The 16409-nt window shown below is 47.4% G+C and overlaps 1 protein-coding gene across 1 annotated transcript; it reads right to left on the bottom strand.

Annotated features, from left to right (window-relative positions):
- Nucleotides 1-658: 658 nt before the first annotated feature.
- On the bottom strand, nt 659-16115 carry CBX2 (chromobox 2). The gene is made up of 5 exons (XM_082272394.1): nt 15946-16115; nt 15811-15854; nt 8141-8206; nt 4360-4429; nt 659-1862 (listed from the first exon to the last, which is right to left on the bottom strand). The coding sequence occupies exons 1-5, from the start codon at nt 16015-16017 to the stop codon at nt 675-677; spliced, it is 1440 nt and encodes a 479-aa protein (XP_082128520.1). The 5' UTR covers nt 16018-16115; the 3' UTR covers nt 659-674.
- Between the last annotated feature and the right edge of the window lie 294 nt (nt 16116-16409).

Consider the following 16409-nt stretch of genomic DNA (forward strand, 5'->3'; position numbering starts at 1 on the left):
GTGCTGTTCTAGATTGTTCTAGAGAACACTGCACAAACCCTAAATTATATAAATCAATCCTCTACAATATTTTTAGGACTAACAATAATATGTACAGGGATAAATAATTATATAAATGATCCAATTTGCCTCTTTGATACAAAAAGTGCTGTAGGTGTAAGGCAACCCAAGCATTAAGCACCTACAAACTGGTAAGGTGCTTGCCATTTGGGCTTCACTTGTGTTAGGGCTGGTCAAATCCTTGGTGCTAGGTAACCACTGCAAAAAAAAAAAAAAAAATACAAAATTTTATAAATTGGAGCCTAGTCTACTGCTGCCAAAGAGCAGTATGAGCTGCTAGATTGCATTTCTTGGCTCCTAAATACTGCATAAATTTGCAAATTTAAATCACCCAAAACAGTTCTGCTGGTATCTTGATTATTATTGTGCTCACCGATAGAAATAACACATACCCAAGAACTGACCTTGGCCAGCTTTAAGTCTGGTTTCATGAAGAAATTAGCTGAAGTTAAAAGAGCTTAGTCATTTAAAAAAAGGAATTCCTCCAAGCCAAATGTTCCATAGAAAAGTTAAAATGAATAAAGGGTTAAGAGAAAAAAAAAAAAAAAGGCATAGCTAGACCTTTACATAGAACAGGCATTTTGGCTGTATGCTCCTTTTCAGCTTAACACCACTCAAAATGGCCGCATGTTGAAGAAGCCAACGCTAGTGGGGGACTCCTTTACAGTTACTGTAATAAGGTTGGCAGTGACATCAGTCACAAAAACATGCTCAAGCAAGCTGCGGGTTGGTTTCCAATCCTGGCCAGCCTGGACAGACATATCCTGGCTGGATAGTGATGAATCGTGATCAGAGTCCAAGCTGCTGTCATCCCCAGTACTCAACTCTGCCAGCTCTCTGTGAGACTCTGCCTGCTGCCCTTTATCCGAAGTAGTGCGTGTGACATCCCTGGTGGGTCCTGAGAGTCCAGATCTTATGGGGCCTACACCTCCCACTTTTCTGCCACCTTTTTCAGCCTTGCTGCCTGCAGTCCCAGCATGTGTGGGAGCAATGTTATTTTTCTGAGGAGTATGTACGGATGAGTTACTTCCAAACGTTCCAATGCCTTGTGCACTGTGAAGCTTATTCTGTACAGTTGGGATGTTTTCTCTGTTGGACGTTCCTCCAGTTAACACAGGTTGACTTATTTGAGAATCAGTTGGTTCTTCCGAGTCATGAAGCTTCACAGTTTTAATTGGAGGTGGTCCAATGTCCACCTGGGTTTTAGAGATGGTTTTTGTATCAGCTGCCTGACTGTTTCTCTTTGAAGCAAAAGCAGAACTGACTGGCCGCTTACCTGGCTGAGAGCTGTTCTGTGTTATTCGGTTCATATAATGCACAATAGAGCTTTGCCAGCTAAGGCTACGGGGTGAAGTACCATTAGGGTGGTTAGGGGAGCTTTTGGCAAAGTTTGAGAGAACCTCAGAAGACATACCACCTTGATGGTTGTTGCTAGACACTGGTACATCTTTAGTGTGTGATTTAAGAGCAGAGAATCCTGGTAATCTGTGCCCGGATTGAGCCTTTTCTGCTCCACTTTTAGGTCCAGGTTTCGCTCCCTTTGTTCGTTTAGGGACCTTTTGTTCAGGGGGTAGTGGTTTCCTTCCTCTCTTCTTACGCAACTGTTCCTTTAACTCTGGCCTCACCACCACAGCTTGAGCTTTCTTCTGTGGTACAGGATGGGAATCTCGAGGTCTGGCATTTCGCTGTGTCTCGGCATCACTGTCATCTGACGAAGACGACGACGAAGAGGATGAGGACGATGAAGATGATGAAGAGGAGGAAGAGCTGCTCGATTTGGCTTTTGGGGGAACTTCTGACTCCTTTACCTATAAAAAAAATAAAATAAAAAGAAGTGTAAGAAAAACACCACCCAAAAAACCCCACAAAGTTTTATACACCAATATGACCGTTAAAACTTTGTTACCCATTCAACTAAATCCTTGAGTCCCCCATTTTGGCTATGTTTCAGTTCCACACATTATACCTTTTAGTGTTTGTAGCCTACCCTTAAGTTTTCCCCCCCTTTTCATGGGGACAAATCAGGCTTATATTAAATATTTGCATTCTTCTAATATTTTTAAACTTTATTAGGAATAGTGGAAAAAATATATAAATTCCTTTCTCTGACTACATTACCAGACAAATGGTATCTTCATAACCATTATAATGGGGATGTTTCCAAGCACTGAATAGAAGGGGAGGGCAATACGGCAACAAGCCAAGACACCAAACCAGAAGAGGTCAGAACCTCATGCAGCAGCCTGTAAGACCAAAGGTCGCCTGGCCAGGCAAAATAAGACTTGCAAGGGCTGTGGTAAATCTTCATTAAAGTTTTTTCCTCGCCTTCAGCAGGGTAGGAATGATCAAATCAGAAACTCCCTTGTTACGTCCAATACATTTGGCACCAGGAGCTTCCTGGATCACCTCTAAACACTGCTACTACTACGCAGTATACAGTGGAAATTGTGTTAAAGGAAAGCCAATCATTTGAGGCATAAGAGTACTGGAAGGTACCAACAATGCTAACCACCACAGCACTCCTCTTTCCTCGCTGCAGGACCCCCCCCCCCCCCCGGGATCTAATCTTTGCCCATCATGGTGGGCTATGCCACAGGAGTCTTCAGGGACTCTACTACCCCGCTGGGAATTAATACAATTCCTGTACAGCACCCCGCCAGTCTGCAAGGCAATAAATCATTGCACAGAGTCCCATCCGTGGGGCCAAGGACTGACCGGCAACATTACAGGCCATCCCTACATGTTTAGTGTGGGGTTTATTTCTCTGGGCATAGAAAGACGAGGCAATGCCTGATTTCATGCAAAGACTGCACAAACATGTCAGTCACCTAAAAATGCCAGCAGTTTCAGCCAAGGACTACAGGAGTGCTGAGTCTGGATGAAATTTGAAAAAATATGCTGGGACTAAAAGCTCCCGTCTCTGCGCTATTGAAATGGGACTTTAGTGGTTAAAAGGGTATGCATAGTGATTTGTGGTTAAAAGGGTATGCAGTGATTTGTGTGCATTTTCCCAATTTATTATACTGATGATTAGCAAATACCCGTTTTTAGTCAGATTAATATGAAATATTGCACATGAACATTACATCTATACATTCTGAGCCAGCTATTAACATGTAATAGGCAAACCTTAACCGCTTACCGCAAAGTGACGTAGGACTACATCGGCAAACTTTGCGGTATGATACCGGGATGATGCCTCTAGCTAGAGACACCATCCCGGTACCGTGGTTTACAGCCGACGGTCGGCTTTCCATCGGTAATGGAGCCGCTCGATCGTTACCCGGGTGAGCGGGAGGGGACGTCCCCCCCGCCTCCCGCGACTTTGCTCAGGGCTCCCGTCCCCCCGGGAGCCTCGAGCACCCAGCCGACACGTCCGCCGGCTGGATGGAGTCCCAATCAAAGCCGGAAACGGCTTAGATCGGGTCTCCGATGAGGTAACCGGAGGCGGCGTCCATGACGTCCCTTCCGGGTTACTGTGCTTCAAAAGGCGGCAAATTTAAAAAATGGCTGTATGCAAAAAAACGCAGTTTTCGGCGTTTTGCATACATGGAAGTGTAGTGGAGGGGGTCGAGGGTCTTTTAGACCGTAACATGTTGTTTATCTATTTACTCGGCGTGACATCATCTTTCACAATATACAAAAAAAAAATGGGCTAACTTTACTGTTAGGTATTTTTTAGATGCAGTGAAATGTGATTTTTCAAAATTTTTCCAAAAAAATGGTGTTTTAAAGACCGCTGCGCAAATACTGCGTGACAAAAAATATTGCAATGGCCGACATTTTATTCTCCAGAGTCTTTGCTAATATATATATATATATATATATATATATATATATATATATATATATATAAAATGTTTGGGGGTTCTAAGTAGTTTTCTAGAAAAAAATACTGGTTTTAACTTGTAAACAAAAAGTGTCTGAAATAGGGCTGGGGCTTAAGTTAAGTGGTTAAAAGTAAAATTCCAGAATGAAGCTAATTATTCTTAAAAATACTCCCTCCCTCCTCACAACACACATTCTGACTAACCTAGAAGTATACAGATCTTTCTTACAGAGGTTAGTCAGAAGAGGTGTTAGGAGATGAATGGGAGCATTTTTAATATCAATTAGCAAAATCATGGAATTCTACTATATCCGCTTTGCTGCAAACAACCTTCTGCCTACAGAGCACAGCAGATAACACACAACATACAGCTACATGATGACAACACATTTTATAATGAGCAAAGATGGTTGGGTTTCACTGTCATTATTTTGGACACCTGTACAAAAAAAAAACAAAAAACCCCTTACCACATTTTTACGTGGTCTTCCTCGTGGTCTTTTTCCTCGTTTTCTGTTCCTCATTTCTCGCTCTTGTTCTCTGTAGATTAATGACATAACATAAATCCTTATCCTAAACCACAGCTTCATTAGAAAATTGCAAAACATACCCTATAATTAACATCACAGACTTGGAATATGCGCTTTCCAACAATCTGGTAAACAACATGATCTTGATAAACCACATCAGCAAGCAGTTTCCTCCAGACATAGCAGCTCTTAACACACAAATTGAAAAAAAAAAATCTTGCTGCAGTTCCAAAGTATGAATAATGAATCATTAATATGTAAACCAATTCTGGTACATTCAATCCTTCACAGGATACTTGCAGATCATAGCACATATCTACCTTCTATTGTGCTGTCCCCCAATGATAACTATCCAGAATACAGTCACCGCTGTGCCCCCCCCCCCCCGGCCATTCCTGCTGCCAATCTCTTTGCCCATTGAGCCGCATGTGTGCAGAAAGGAAAAAAAACTGGATTTCTGTCTTACCGTAAAATCCTTTTCTCTGATGTTCATTGACGGACACAGCGACATATCTTCATTAGACAGATGGGTTATGCTGCTCTTCCTAGGAGTAGGACACTAGGCGGAAAAGGTTTAACAAAGCTTAACCCCGCCTATAGGGCAGTCCCAGGTGGTATACTCCCACTTCCTGCTCTAGGATCTCAGTTTTGTAACAAGCAGTGTCAGAAGAATACATAACCCAACTCCACAGAGGGGTGGGTGCTGTGTCCCCTCAATGAACATCAGAGAAAAGGATTTTACAGGAAGACAAAAATCCAGTTCTTTCGTTCATTCGACAGATGGGACGTCCCAAAGCAGTGTCTCAGCACAGAGGGGCGGGGGGGGGGGGGGGGGGGGAATCGCAGCAGTAAATTTCCAACACAGGTTAAACTTAGCCAACCAGGAACAATTGGAGCTCACATACCAGAACAAAAACTCCCTATAAGAGACAGAAGTCTCTGCCACAGCGGCCTGCAAAACTTTGCGGCCAAAGGCAGCATCTGCAAAAAATTATTCACCTTGTAGAACTTGGTGAACGTGTGTACAGATGCCCAGGTGGCCGCTTTGCAAATCTGGACCACTGACGCCTGATGGAAGGCACAGGAGGCACTAAGCGCCCTGAATCAGGCTCCAAGGAAGGCTGAATCAGGCTCCATGGCACCCTGGTGCCTCTGAGGAAAAGCACAGTACAAGTTTAACAATAAGCTGTGAAAATAACCCCAACAGCGCAGATTCCTGTGGAACTACAGTTTCCAGGAACACTGCAATAGAAGAACAGGCCAGGGAGATACCGCCCCAGGGCTCACCATCAAACGTGTCTCAGCAGTACCAGGGAGAGAGGGGAATGAGCACCAACAGCCTGCAGCACGCCGATCCGAAAGGAAGAGGAAACGGTCTATGCAGCTACAAGAAAATGGCCACCGCATCTAATATATGGTGGCTTTTTTCTAAAACATGGCCGCCAGTCTTCGGGAAAATGGCAATCGAACGGCCGCACATCCTGGCGCACGAAAATGGCGGCGCCGCCTGCGGGCGCCCAAATTACATGAGGCAGTTCCACACCCAGGGGTCCTTGTAGGGACCCCCCTCAGCAGGCAACACCCTCAAAGTAGACATCCAGCCGCTCAGCGACTGGGAGCGACCCAGATGGGACTCGATTTTTTTCACCCCACCTAAGCTCGCTAAAGGTGACATTCTCCACTAAAAAATAAAAATAAATTAATAAATAAAAAAATGCTAAAGTCAAGGGTGGGAAGGGCACCTGGGATACCTACCGACCCTGGGAGGGCCCCGCGATTACCCCAAACTTCCCGAGTGAGAGGGGGGCACTACTCACCATAGCATTGGAACCTGGCGGGGGTCACTCCGGGCAGGTCATCTCCTCATCCACAGGAATGCTGCGACCAGGAAGCGTGCGTCCTCGTGAGGTGTCCCACTTGCAAGCAAGTCCCTTCCGTGGGACCATGTCACGGCTGACCTAGGTCTGCACGCGCTCACTGGCAAGACAGGGATGACCGTAAGGATCTAGGATATCCAGTCTGTCATCTGATTGTAGTTCTCACAGGAACAAACTTGATTGTAGAAGAAAAAAAAAAGGGGGGAAAAAAAAATGCCAGGACCAGAGATCCCAGCAAGGAGCTAGGTCCTTACTCCTGACTAGGCAGAAAAAAAAAAAAAAAAAAACAGATCCTAGAGCAGGAAGTGGGAGTATACCACCTGGGACTGCCCTATAGGCGGAGTTAAGCTTTTTTTAACCCTTTTCTGCCTAGTGTCCTACTCCTAGGAACAGCAGTATAACCCATCTGTCGAATGATAAAAAGCTGTGTATATCGGCGTATAACACGCACCTCAATTTTAGGAGGGAAATTTCAGGAGAAAAAAAAAGTTTAAATTTGAAATAAACAGCTTTGAAATCAGAACTTTTCTTTTTTTTTTTTTTTTAAAACAAATGCAGCCTCACCAGTGCCTATGAATGCAGCCTCAACGGTGCCCATGAATGCAGCCTCGCCCGTGCAGTGTCATCTATTGCAACCTAGCCCGTGCCATTACACAGAGTGGGGGTGGGCTAGGTCGAGGAGAAGGGAGGACAAGTGGCCGCTGTCATCTGAAGTCCCGACACATATGATAGACGTCACTATGCTGTCTATCATAGGAGGTGGGATTTCCTATGACAGCGACCGCTCATCCTTCCTTCTACTCGGCCCGCCACCTTCTGCCTCTCGGTGCTGCCTGGGTTTTTTTTTTTAATATATCGGCATATAACACGCACTGCAGCTTTACCTTCCATTTCTAGGAGGAAAAAGTGCGTGTTATACGCGGAGAAAGATATAGATTATATATATATATATATATACACACACACACACACACACATACATACATATATACATATATAATATCTTCCGCACTTGGCTCCTTCCTCGGGGCATGCTGAGAGAAGAGTAAGTCTGCATGGTGTACAAAGTCACAGTATAGGGACACTATGAACTTTAACGGCATTCCCAGTCTTGTAGTCTGTAGGGTTCAGTATTGAGTTGGCCCACTTTTTGCAGCTATAACAGCTTCAACTCTTCTGGGAAGGCTGTGCATAAGGTTTAGGAGTGTGTCTATGGGAATGTTTGACCATTCTTCCAGAAGAGCATTTGTGAGATCAGGCACTGATGTTGGCGAGAAAGCCTGGCTCGCAGTCTCAGCTCTAATTCAATCCAAAGGGTGTTCTATTGGGTTGAGGTCAGGACTCTGTGCAGGCCAGTCAGGTTCCTCTACCCAAACTCTCTCATTCATGTCTTTATGGACCTTGCTTTGTGCACTGGTGCGCTCTTCTGGAAGAATGGTCAAACATTCCCATAGACACACTCCTAAACCTTGTAGACAGCTTTCCCAAAAGAGTTGAAGCTGTTATAGATGCAAAGAGTGGGCCAACTCAATATTGAACCCTACGGATTAAGACTCAGATGCCATTAACAATCATGTGTGAAAAGGCATGAATCCCAATACTTTTGGTAATATGGTGTGTGTATACATAAACAAAATATCTATATTTATCTTCTTTCCAGTTTATTTTTTTTTAATTCCTGCCTCCCCACACACACACACACACACGTGGAGTTGCCCTTTAAATTAATAACCTACAATGGTACATGCCTCTAAAGAAATAAAGGTTACAGTTTATCAGTAAAAAATCTATTTCAGCACAGATGTACATTTTGCAAACTTTGGGGTTCTTGATTAACAACCTACCTCTTCTGGAATGCCAGAAGTAGTCGTGGATCCAAAATATTTTCCTCTGGTTCCCAGCTGTTGTGCCTGCAAATGTGACAAGGTATGTAATTATAGTGATCCTAGAAGTGAACAACATTGTGACATCTACATGCATGACACTTTTTCCACTTTGAATAGAGCAAACAAACATTTAGAACTTCTGTCAGGCTTTTATCATTGTATCTCCCACTGGTAAGATTCACCCTATTTCTCCTAATGAACGCTGTTCTAAGGAAGGACAGTAAATCTATGCTGACACAGGCGTTTTGCAGAGAAACACTACAGTCCATGTAGCATTTTCTTATAGACACATCTCTGCGTTATCAACTGGTGTATTTTCATGGCAAGGGTCACCGATTTTTTTTTTCATGCAACATTTCGTGTTTTTGGTTTCATAGACTTCTATGAAAAAACATCAAAACTCAAGCACTGCATTTTTGAGGAGTTTCCACTGCGTTTTAGATCTGCGTGCAAACACCTTCCCCTTACAAAAAAAGAAGGATTTTCCTTTTAGGAGGAGATTTCCTTTCCTACTGTATTTCACACAGTCCGCCTCCGTAGGCGGATCCGTGCTGCTCAGCGGGGATCGATCCGCGATCCCCACCGAGCCGGCGGATGACAGCTTCGTCTCCGCTTGCAGTGGCTCTCTATGGGGAATCGGATGAGAGTGGACCGCCTGTCCGCTCTCATCCGATCCCCAGTACGGATGGAAAATAGGGTTTCCATCCGTCCGGATTTCACAGACAGGATCGGATGCGGATGGCAGCAGGTGTCAGCGGACATGTCACCGCTGACATCCGCTGCTCCATAGGGCTGAATGGGGCATCCAATCAGATCCGCCTAAAAATCTGACAGGCGGATCTGATCGGAATGCCCGTGTGAAAGAGCCCTAAAGGAAAAATATCTAACTGTACAGCATGTTCTGTGAATCGAGCACTCCAGCCAGACAGCACAGCTACATTAAAGACATTGCAGCAGCAGCAAAAATTCTAGTCAAAGCAACTCTTGCTGCTGATTGTATAACCTCTTGCTGACCGCCCGCCATAGTATTACTGCGGCAGGGCAGCTGGGCTGCGCAAAATCACGTAGTGCTACATGAATTGGTGCACAAGGTCTTGGCTGTGTTTAGACACAGCGGGAGGTGAGCCGTGGTAATTGCCGCCGGCCTCCCGTGATCGTCAGAGAAACTGACAGAAGACCCGCCTGCTTATGCAAACAAAGCAGGCGAGTCTTCTGTCAGACAGGCAGAAAGAGATCAGACAATTCAGCTAAGCTACAACCCCGATCTCTCTATGTCTGTCACAGAACCCCCCCCCCCCCCAACCCATACACAATAAGCATACTTAGGTACACATTAACCCCTTTGATCACCCCCAGTGTTAACCCCTTCCCTGCCAGTACCATTTACACAGTAATAGTGCATAATAGTTAGCACTGATTACTGTATTAATGTCACTGGTCCCCAAAAAGTGTAAAAAATGTCAGTTAGGGGCCCAATCTGTCTGCTGCAAAGTCACAGTCCTGGGGGGGGGGGGGGAATTCCAAAAATCTATCCCATAGTTTGTAAACGCTATAATTTTTGCGCAAGCCAATTAAAATACACTTTTTTGCGATTTTTTTTTTTTTACCAAAAAAATGTAGCAGAATACAAATTGGCCTAAACCGATAAAAAAAATTAGATTTTTTACTGGGAATGTTTTATAGCAGAAAGTAAAAAAATGGCATTTTTTTCCCGAATTGTCGCTCTTTTTTAGTTTATAGCACAAAATCTAAAAACCGCAGAGGTGATCAAATACCACCAAAAGAAAGCTCTATTTGTGGGGGGAAAAAAGAACGTACATTTCATTTGGGTGCAGTGTCACACGACCACGCAATTTTCCGTTAAAGTAACGCAGTGCCGAATTGCAAAAAATGGCCTGGTCATTAAGGGGGAAAAACCTTCTGGAGCTGAAGTGGTTAACGAAGACGAAACAGAACACCGATGAGGCCATTCCTCCGCTCACCATCAGCCTTGCTTAATGTAAGCACATATCTTCTATGATTGGCTGAGAGCGCTGGACATCTTCTGTCCAGTCAGTTCCTGCTGTGCTGGGGACTACAGAGGGCAGATATCAATACAAAAAAATGTATGTAAAACGTGTACATTTTTCTTTTACACTACACACTACACATACATATACGTAACTGCCATAACTAATATCTGTCCAGGGCTCAGCTTTTTTCTAAATGAGTGGTTTGAGGTTCCCTAGAAGCAACTAAAAGATTTGATGGAAAATTTAATTGATATATAATATATGCTCTATAATTACAGGTTATATTTTTAAGATGGAAAACTACAGATTGTGAAAAATTGAAGCAACAAGTTTAGAAAGTCACTGCTGGCAACCCCCTAGTGTGTTGCCCACTGGCTGTAAATGTCAGAGTAGCAAAGACTAATGAGTGCAGGTGATCTATCATCGGTGGTAAATTCTCAGCCAGAGAGATCTGTGTACACCCAGGGGAGTTACTATGCTAGTTATAGAAAGGTTATCAAAACAGCTGGGAGTTATAGAAAATAAAGATTCAACTGTTTCTGGAAAAACAAAAAATGTTATGTTAACTCACAAAATTAGGGGGCGTTACAGCCTTGTAGCACCAATCGAGGAATGCAGCAGCCCAGGGTTGTCTGTCTTGAACAAAGCTATACTTCCCCATACACACCCTTTACTACTTAAGCCCCGGAAGATTTTACTCCCTTCCTGACCAGGCCCTATTTTGTGATTCAGCACTGCGTGACTTTGACAACTGCGAGGCTGTACCCAAATAAAATTGACGTCCTTTTTTTCCCACAAACAGAGCTTTCTTTAGGTGGCATTTGATCATCTGTGCAATTTTTTTGATCATTTGATCAAAAAAAATAAATAAACCCAGCAGTGAATAAATACTGCCAAAGGAAAGCTATGTGTGCTTCCATCCCCTGAACACTTACCTGAGTCCTCTCTCAATCCAGCGCAGTGCATGTCTACAGGTCTTCTCTCCCCTTCCTGGATTCGTAGGCTAGATGGAAAGCATTAAGAGCCACAGTCTCCTGCTGCTGTCAATCAAATCCTACGACGATAAAGTGAAGATAGCTGGGCCAAACTTCACAGTGTATGTCTATGGGCACACATAACCTGGCCCAGGAGGGAGCTCCCACAGGTGTCCCCATAGCAAAAGGCTTGCTGAGAGGACAGATACAGAGGAGGCGCAGGGGACTCTACTGTCGGGGGACCCCAGGAGGATCAGGGATAAACTGTGCAATACACTTTTGTTAACTTTAACCACTTGGACCGCCGGAAGATTTACCCCCCTTCCTGACCAGGCCATTGTTTGCAATACGGCACTGCGTGACTTTGACAAATGCATGGTCATTCAATGCAGTACCCAAAAACAAAAAATGTATGTTCTCCCCCCTGCTCCCACACACACAGTTTTCTTTTGGTGGTAATTAATCAGCACTGCATTTTTTATTTTTCTGCTATAAAACAAAAAGACAATTTTGAAAAAAATAAAAAATAAAATTTATATATTTATTTTACATTCAGCTATAAAACATATTCAATAACAAAAAAAAAAAAAAAAATGTCCTCATACATTTAGGCCAATGTGTATTCTGCTACATATGGGCAAAAAAAAAATAATACTCATTACGCGTATATTGATTGGTTTGCGCAAATGTTATAGCATTTACAAACTATGGGATATTTTTTTAACTAGTAATGGCGGTGATCAGCGACTTATAGTGGGACTGCGATATTGCAGCGGACAGTCAGAAACTGACACTTTTTGGGAACCAGTGATGAATGCTAAAAATATGCACTGTCACTGTACTAATGACACTGGCTGGGAAGGGGGTTTAACATCAGGGGCAATTAAAAAGTAAACTTTGTGCCTAGCCAGTGTTTTAGTGTACAAGTGGAGGTGCTTTTTGTAAGGGAAGACATGGATCTTAGCTTCTGCTTTGCAGACACAGGATCTATGCCTTCTGTCAGAACAGCGCTATGCCCTGTGTACATAGGTAGACTGGCATTCTGCTTCTGTGCTGGATGAACAGTGGGTGCCAATGGACACTGAGTCCGAGGTACCCGCAGATTAGCTCCCACTGTGTATAATCACAGCGGGTATGCATGACCCCTACCTGGAAGTGTCAGATCACGTACTAGATATGTGATCTCACACAGCAGTGCCACCTTGCTGCCATATATGCCAGTTATACGCTTGGTGAGTGTCCAAATGAAAAAACAGGTTTCTAATCTCTTAAAGGCTGGCCTAACAGCTTAGTAGTTTTGCAATGGAAGTTCATCAATACCACAGATCAGCCTGTGTGTTAATGACACAATTGCAATGTGTACCGTCATGTGTTTGTATTGGATCTAATCGAGGACACATGTGTGATGTACACCCCAGAGGAGCCCAGCCAGCAGTACAGGGATGATGTTCTCCTCCCCCATACAGGTGATGGTGTACACCCCAGAGGAGCCCAGCCAGCAGTACAGGAATGATCTTCTCCTCCATACAGGTGATGGTGTACACCCCCAAGGAGCCCAGCCAGCAGTACAGGGATGATGTTCTCCTCCCCCATACAGGTCATGGTGTACACCCCAGAGGAGCCCAGCCAGCAGTACAGGGATGATGTTCTCCTCCCCCATACAGGTCATGGTGTACACCCCAGAGGAGCCCAGCCAGCAGTACAGGGATGATGTTCTCCTCCCCCATACAGGTGATGGTGTACACCCCCAAGGAGCCCAGCCAGCAGTACAGGGATGATGTTCTCCTCCCCCATACAGGTCATGGTGTACACCCCAGAGGAGCCCAGCCAGCAGTACAGGGATGGTGTTCTCCTCCCCCATACAGGTCATGGTGTACACCCCAGAGGAGCCCAGCCAGCAGTACAGGGATGATGTTCTCCTCCCCCATACAGGTCATGGTGTACACCCCAGAGGAGCCCAGCCAGCAGTACAGGGATGGTGTTGTCCTCCCCCATACAGGTCATGGTGTACACCCCAGAGGAGCCCAGCCAGCAGTACAGGGATGGTGTTCTCCTCCCCCATACAGGTGATGGTGTACACCCCCGAGGAGCCCAGCCAGCAGTACAGGGATGACCTCCTCCCCCCCATACAGGTGATGGCATACACCCCCGAGGAGCCAAGCTAGCAGTACAGGGATGATCTCCCCCCATACAGGTGATGGCGTACACCCCCGAGGAGCCCAGCCAGCAGTACAGGGATGACCTCCTCCCCCCCATACAGGTGATGGTGTACACCCCCGAGGAGCCAAGCTAGCAGTACAGGGATGATCTCCCCCATACAGGTGATGGTGTACACCCCGGAGGAGCCAAGCTAGCAGTACAGGGATGATCTCCTCCTCCCCCATACAGGTGATGGCGTACACCCCCGAGGAGCCCAGCCAGCAGTACAGGGATGACCTCCTCCCCCCCATACAGGTGATGGTGTACACCCCCGAGGAGCCAAGCTAGCAGTACAGGGATGATCTCCCCCATACAGGTGATGGTGTACACCCCGGAGGAGCCAAGCTAGCAGTACAGGGATGATCTCCTCCTCCCCCATACAGGTGATGGCGTACACCCACGAGGAGCCAAGCTAGCAGTACAGGGATGACCTCCTCCCCCCCATACAGGTGATGGTGTACACCCCCGAGGAGCCAAGCTAGCAGTACAGGGATGATTTGCTCCTCCCCCATACAGGTGATGGTGTACACCCCAGAGGAGCCCAGCCAGCAGTACAGGGATGGTGTTGTCCTCCCCCATACAGGTCATGGTGTACACCCCAGAGGAGCCCAGCCAGCAGTACAGGGATGGTGTTCTCCTCCCCCATACAGGTGATGGTGTACACCCCCGAGGAGCCCAGCCAGCAGTACAGGGATGACCTCCTCCCCCCCATACAGGTGATGGCGTACACCCCCGAGGAGCCAAGCTAGCAGTACAGGGATGATCTCCCCCATACAGGTGATGGCGTACACCCCCGAGGAGCCCAGCCAGCAGTACAGGGATGACCTCCTCCCCCCCATACAGGTGATGGTGTACACCCCCGAGGAGCCAAGCTAGCAGTACAGGGATGATCTCCTCCCCCATACAGGTGATGGTGTACACCCCGGAGGAGCCAAGCTAGCAGTACAGGGATGATCTCCTCCTCCCCCATACAGGTGATGGCGTACACCCACGAGGAGCCAAGCTAGCAGTACAGGGATGACCTCCTCCCCCCCATACAGGTGATGGTGTACACCCCCGAGGAGCCAAGCTAGCAGTACAGGGATGATCTCCCCCATACAGGTGATGGTGTACACCCCGGAGGAGCCAAGCTAGCAGTATAGAGATGATCTCCTCCTCCCCCATACAGGTGATGGCGTACACCCACGAGGAGCCAAGCTAGCAGTACAGGGATGACCTCCTCCCCCCCATACAGGTGATGGTGTACACCCCCGAGGAGCCCAGCCAGCAGTACAGGGATGATTTGCTCCTCCCCCATACAGGTGATGGTGTACACCCCGGAGGAGCCAAGCTAGCAGTACAGGGATGATCTCCTCCCCCATACAGGTGATGGTGTACACCCCCGAGGAGCCAAGCTAGCAGTACAGGGATGATCTCCTCCCCCATACAGGTGATGGTGTACACCCCCGAGGAGCCAAGCTAGCAGTACAGAGATGATTTGCTCCTCCCCCATACAGGTGATGGTGTACACCCCGGAGGAGCCAAGCTAGCAGTACAGGGATGATCTCCTCCCCCATACAGGTGATGGTGTACACCCCCGAGGAGCCAAGCTAGCAGTATAGAGATGATTTGCTCCTCCCCCATACAGGTGATGGTGTACACCCCGGAGGAGCCAAGCTAGCAGTATAGAGATGATCTCCTCCTCCCCCATACAGGTGATGGCGTACACCCACGAGGAGCCAAGCTAGCAGTACAGGGATGACCTCCTCCCCCCCATACAGGTGATGGTGTACACCCCCGAGGAGCCCAGCCAGCAGTACAGGGATGATTTGCTCCTCCCCCATACAGGTGATGGTGTACACCCCGGAGGAGCCAAGCTAGCAGTACAGGGATGATCTCCTCCCCCATACAGGTGATGGTGTACACCCCCGAGGAGCCAAGCTAGCAGTACAGGGATGATCTCCTCCCCCATACAGGTGATGGTGTACACCCCCGAGGAGCCAAGCTAGCAGTATAGAGATGATTTGCTCCTCCCCCATACAGGTGATGGTGTACACCCCGGAGGAGCCAAGCTAGCAGTACAGGGATGATCTCCTCCCCCATACAGGTGATGGTGTACACCCCCGAGGAGCCAAGCTAGCAGTATAGAGATGATTTGCTCCTCCCCCATACAGGTGATGGTGTACACCCCGGAGGAGCCAAGCTAGCAGTACAGGGATGATCTCCTCCCCCATACAGGTGATGGTGTACACCCCCGAGGAGCCAAGCTAGCAGTATAGAGATGATTTGCTCCTCCCCCATACAGGTGATGGTGTACACCCCGGAGGAGCAGTACAAGTATTATCCCCCCCCATACAGGTGATGGTGAGGAATGTAAACACACTGACAGACTGATATACACACAGACATGGCGGAGGGGTGTCAGGACAGTCCGCTCACACACAGGCCTAGGCTCTGCACTCACTTGGAAGACCATCCTCTCCACTTCACCAGGTACTCGGCCGTTCCCTGCGGGAGAGAGAAGAAAACACGGGGTGACTTGTTGTTGTAGGGGGCGGGGTCAGTGGAATGGATGGCGGCTGTGTGGACACGGCCTTACCTTCCGCAGTCTCTTGCTGAGTATACACTCGGCAGCGAACACCTGCTCCCCGACCGCGCTTAGTTCCTCCATGGCTTCCCCGCAGAGGCGCCCTTCGGCGGAGTCCGCTACAGCTACACGAGTCCCTCACAGCAGCCACACAAAGCCAGCGCGGGAGCGAGCGGAGGCGCGCGCCTCTTCTTCGCGGCCATCCAATGGGAGAGCGAGGCATGGCGGGGGCTTCCGGGGCGGTGGGAGGGTTGTTTTCGGAAGGTGGCGATCGCGACGCCTCATTTGCCTAGCCCCGCCCGCATTCCGCATGCGAGTTCGGAGTGGACAGTGGGTAGGCAGGGGCCTGGTACGCTGACGTGAAGTTGAGGCGGTGGAGTGGGCGGGGTTCTGGGTACAGAGGATTGATGCTGTGACTGAGGAGTGGGCGGGGCTCTGGGTACAGAGAAGTGATGCTGTGACTGAGGAGTGGGCGG

Source organism: Pelophylax lessonae (genome assembly GCF_965119305.1).
Source record: "Pelophylax lessonae genome assembly, chromosome: 11".
NCBI lineage: Eukaryota > Metazoa > Chordata > Amphibia > Anura > Ranidae > Pelophylax > Pelophylax lessonae.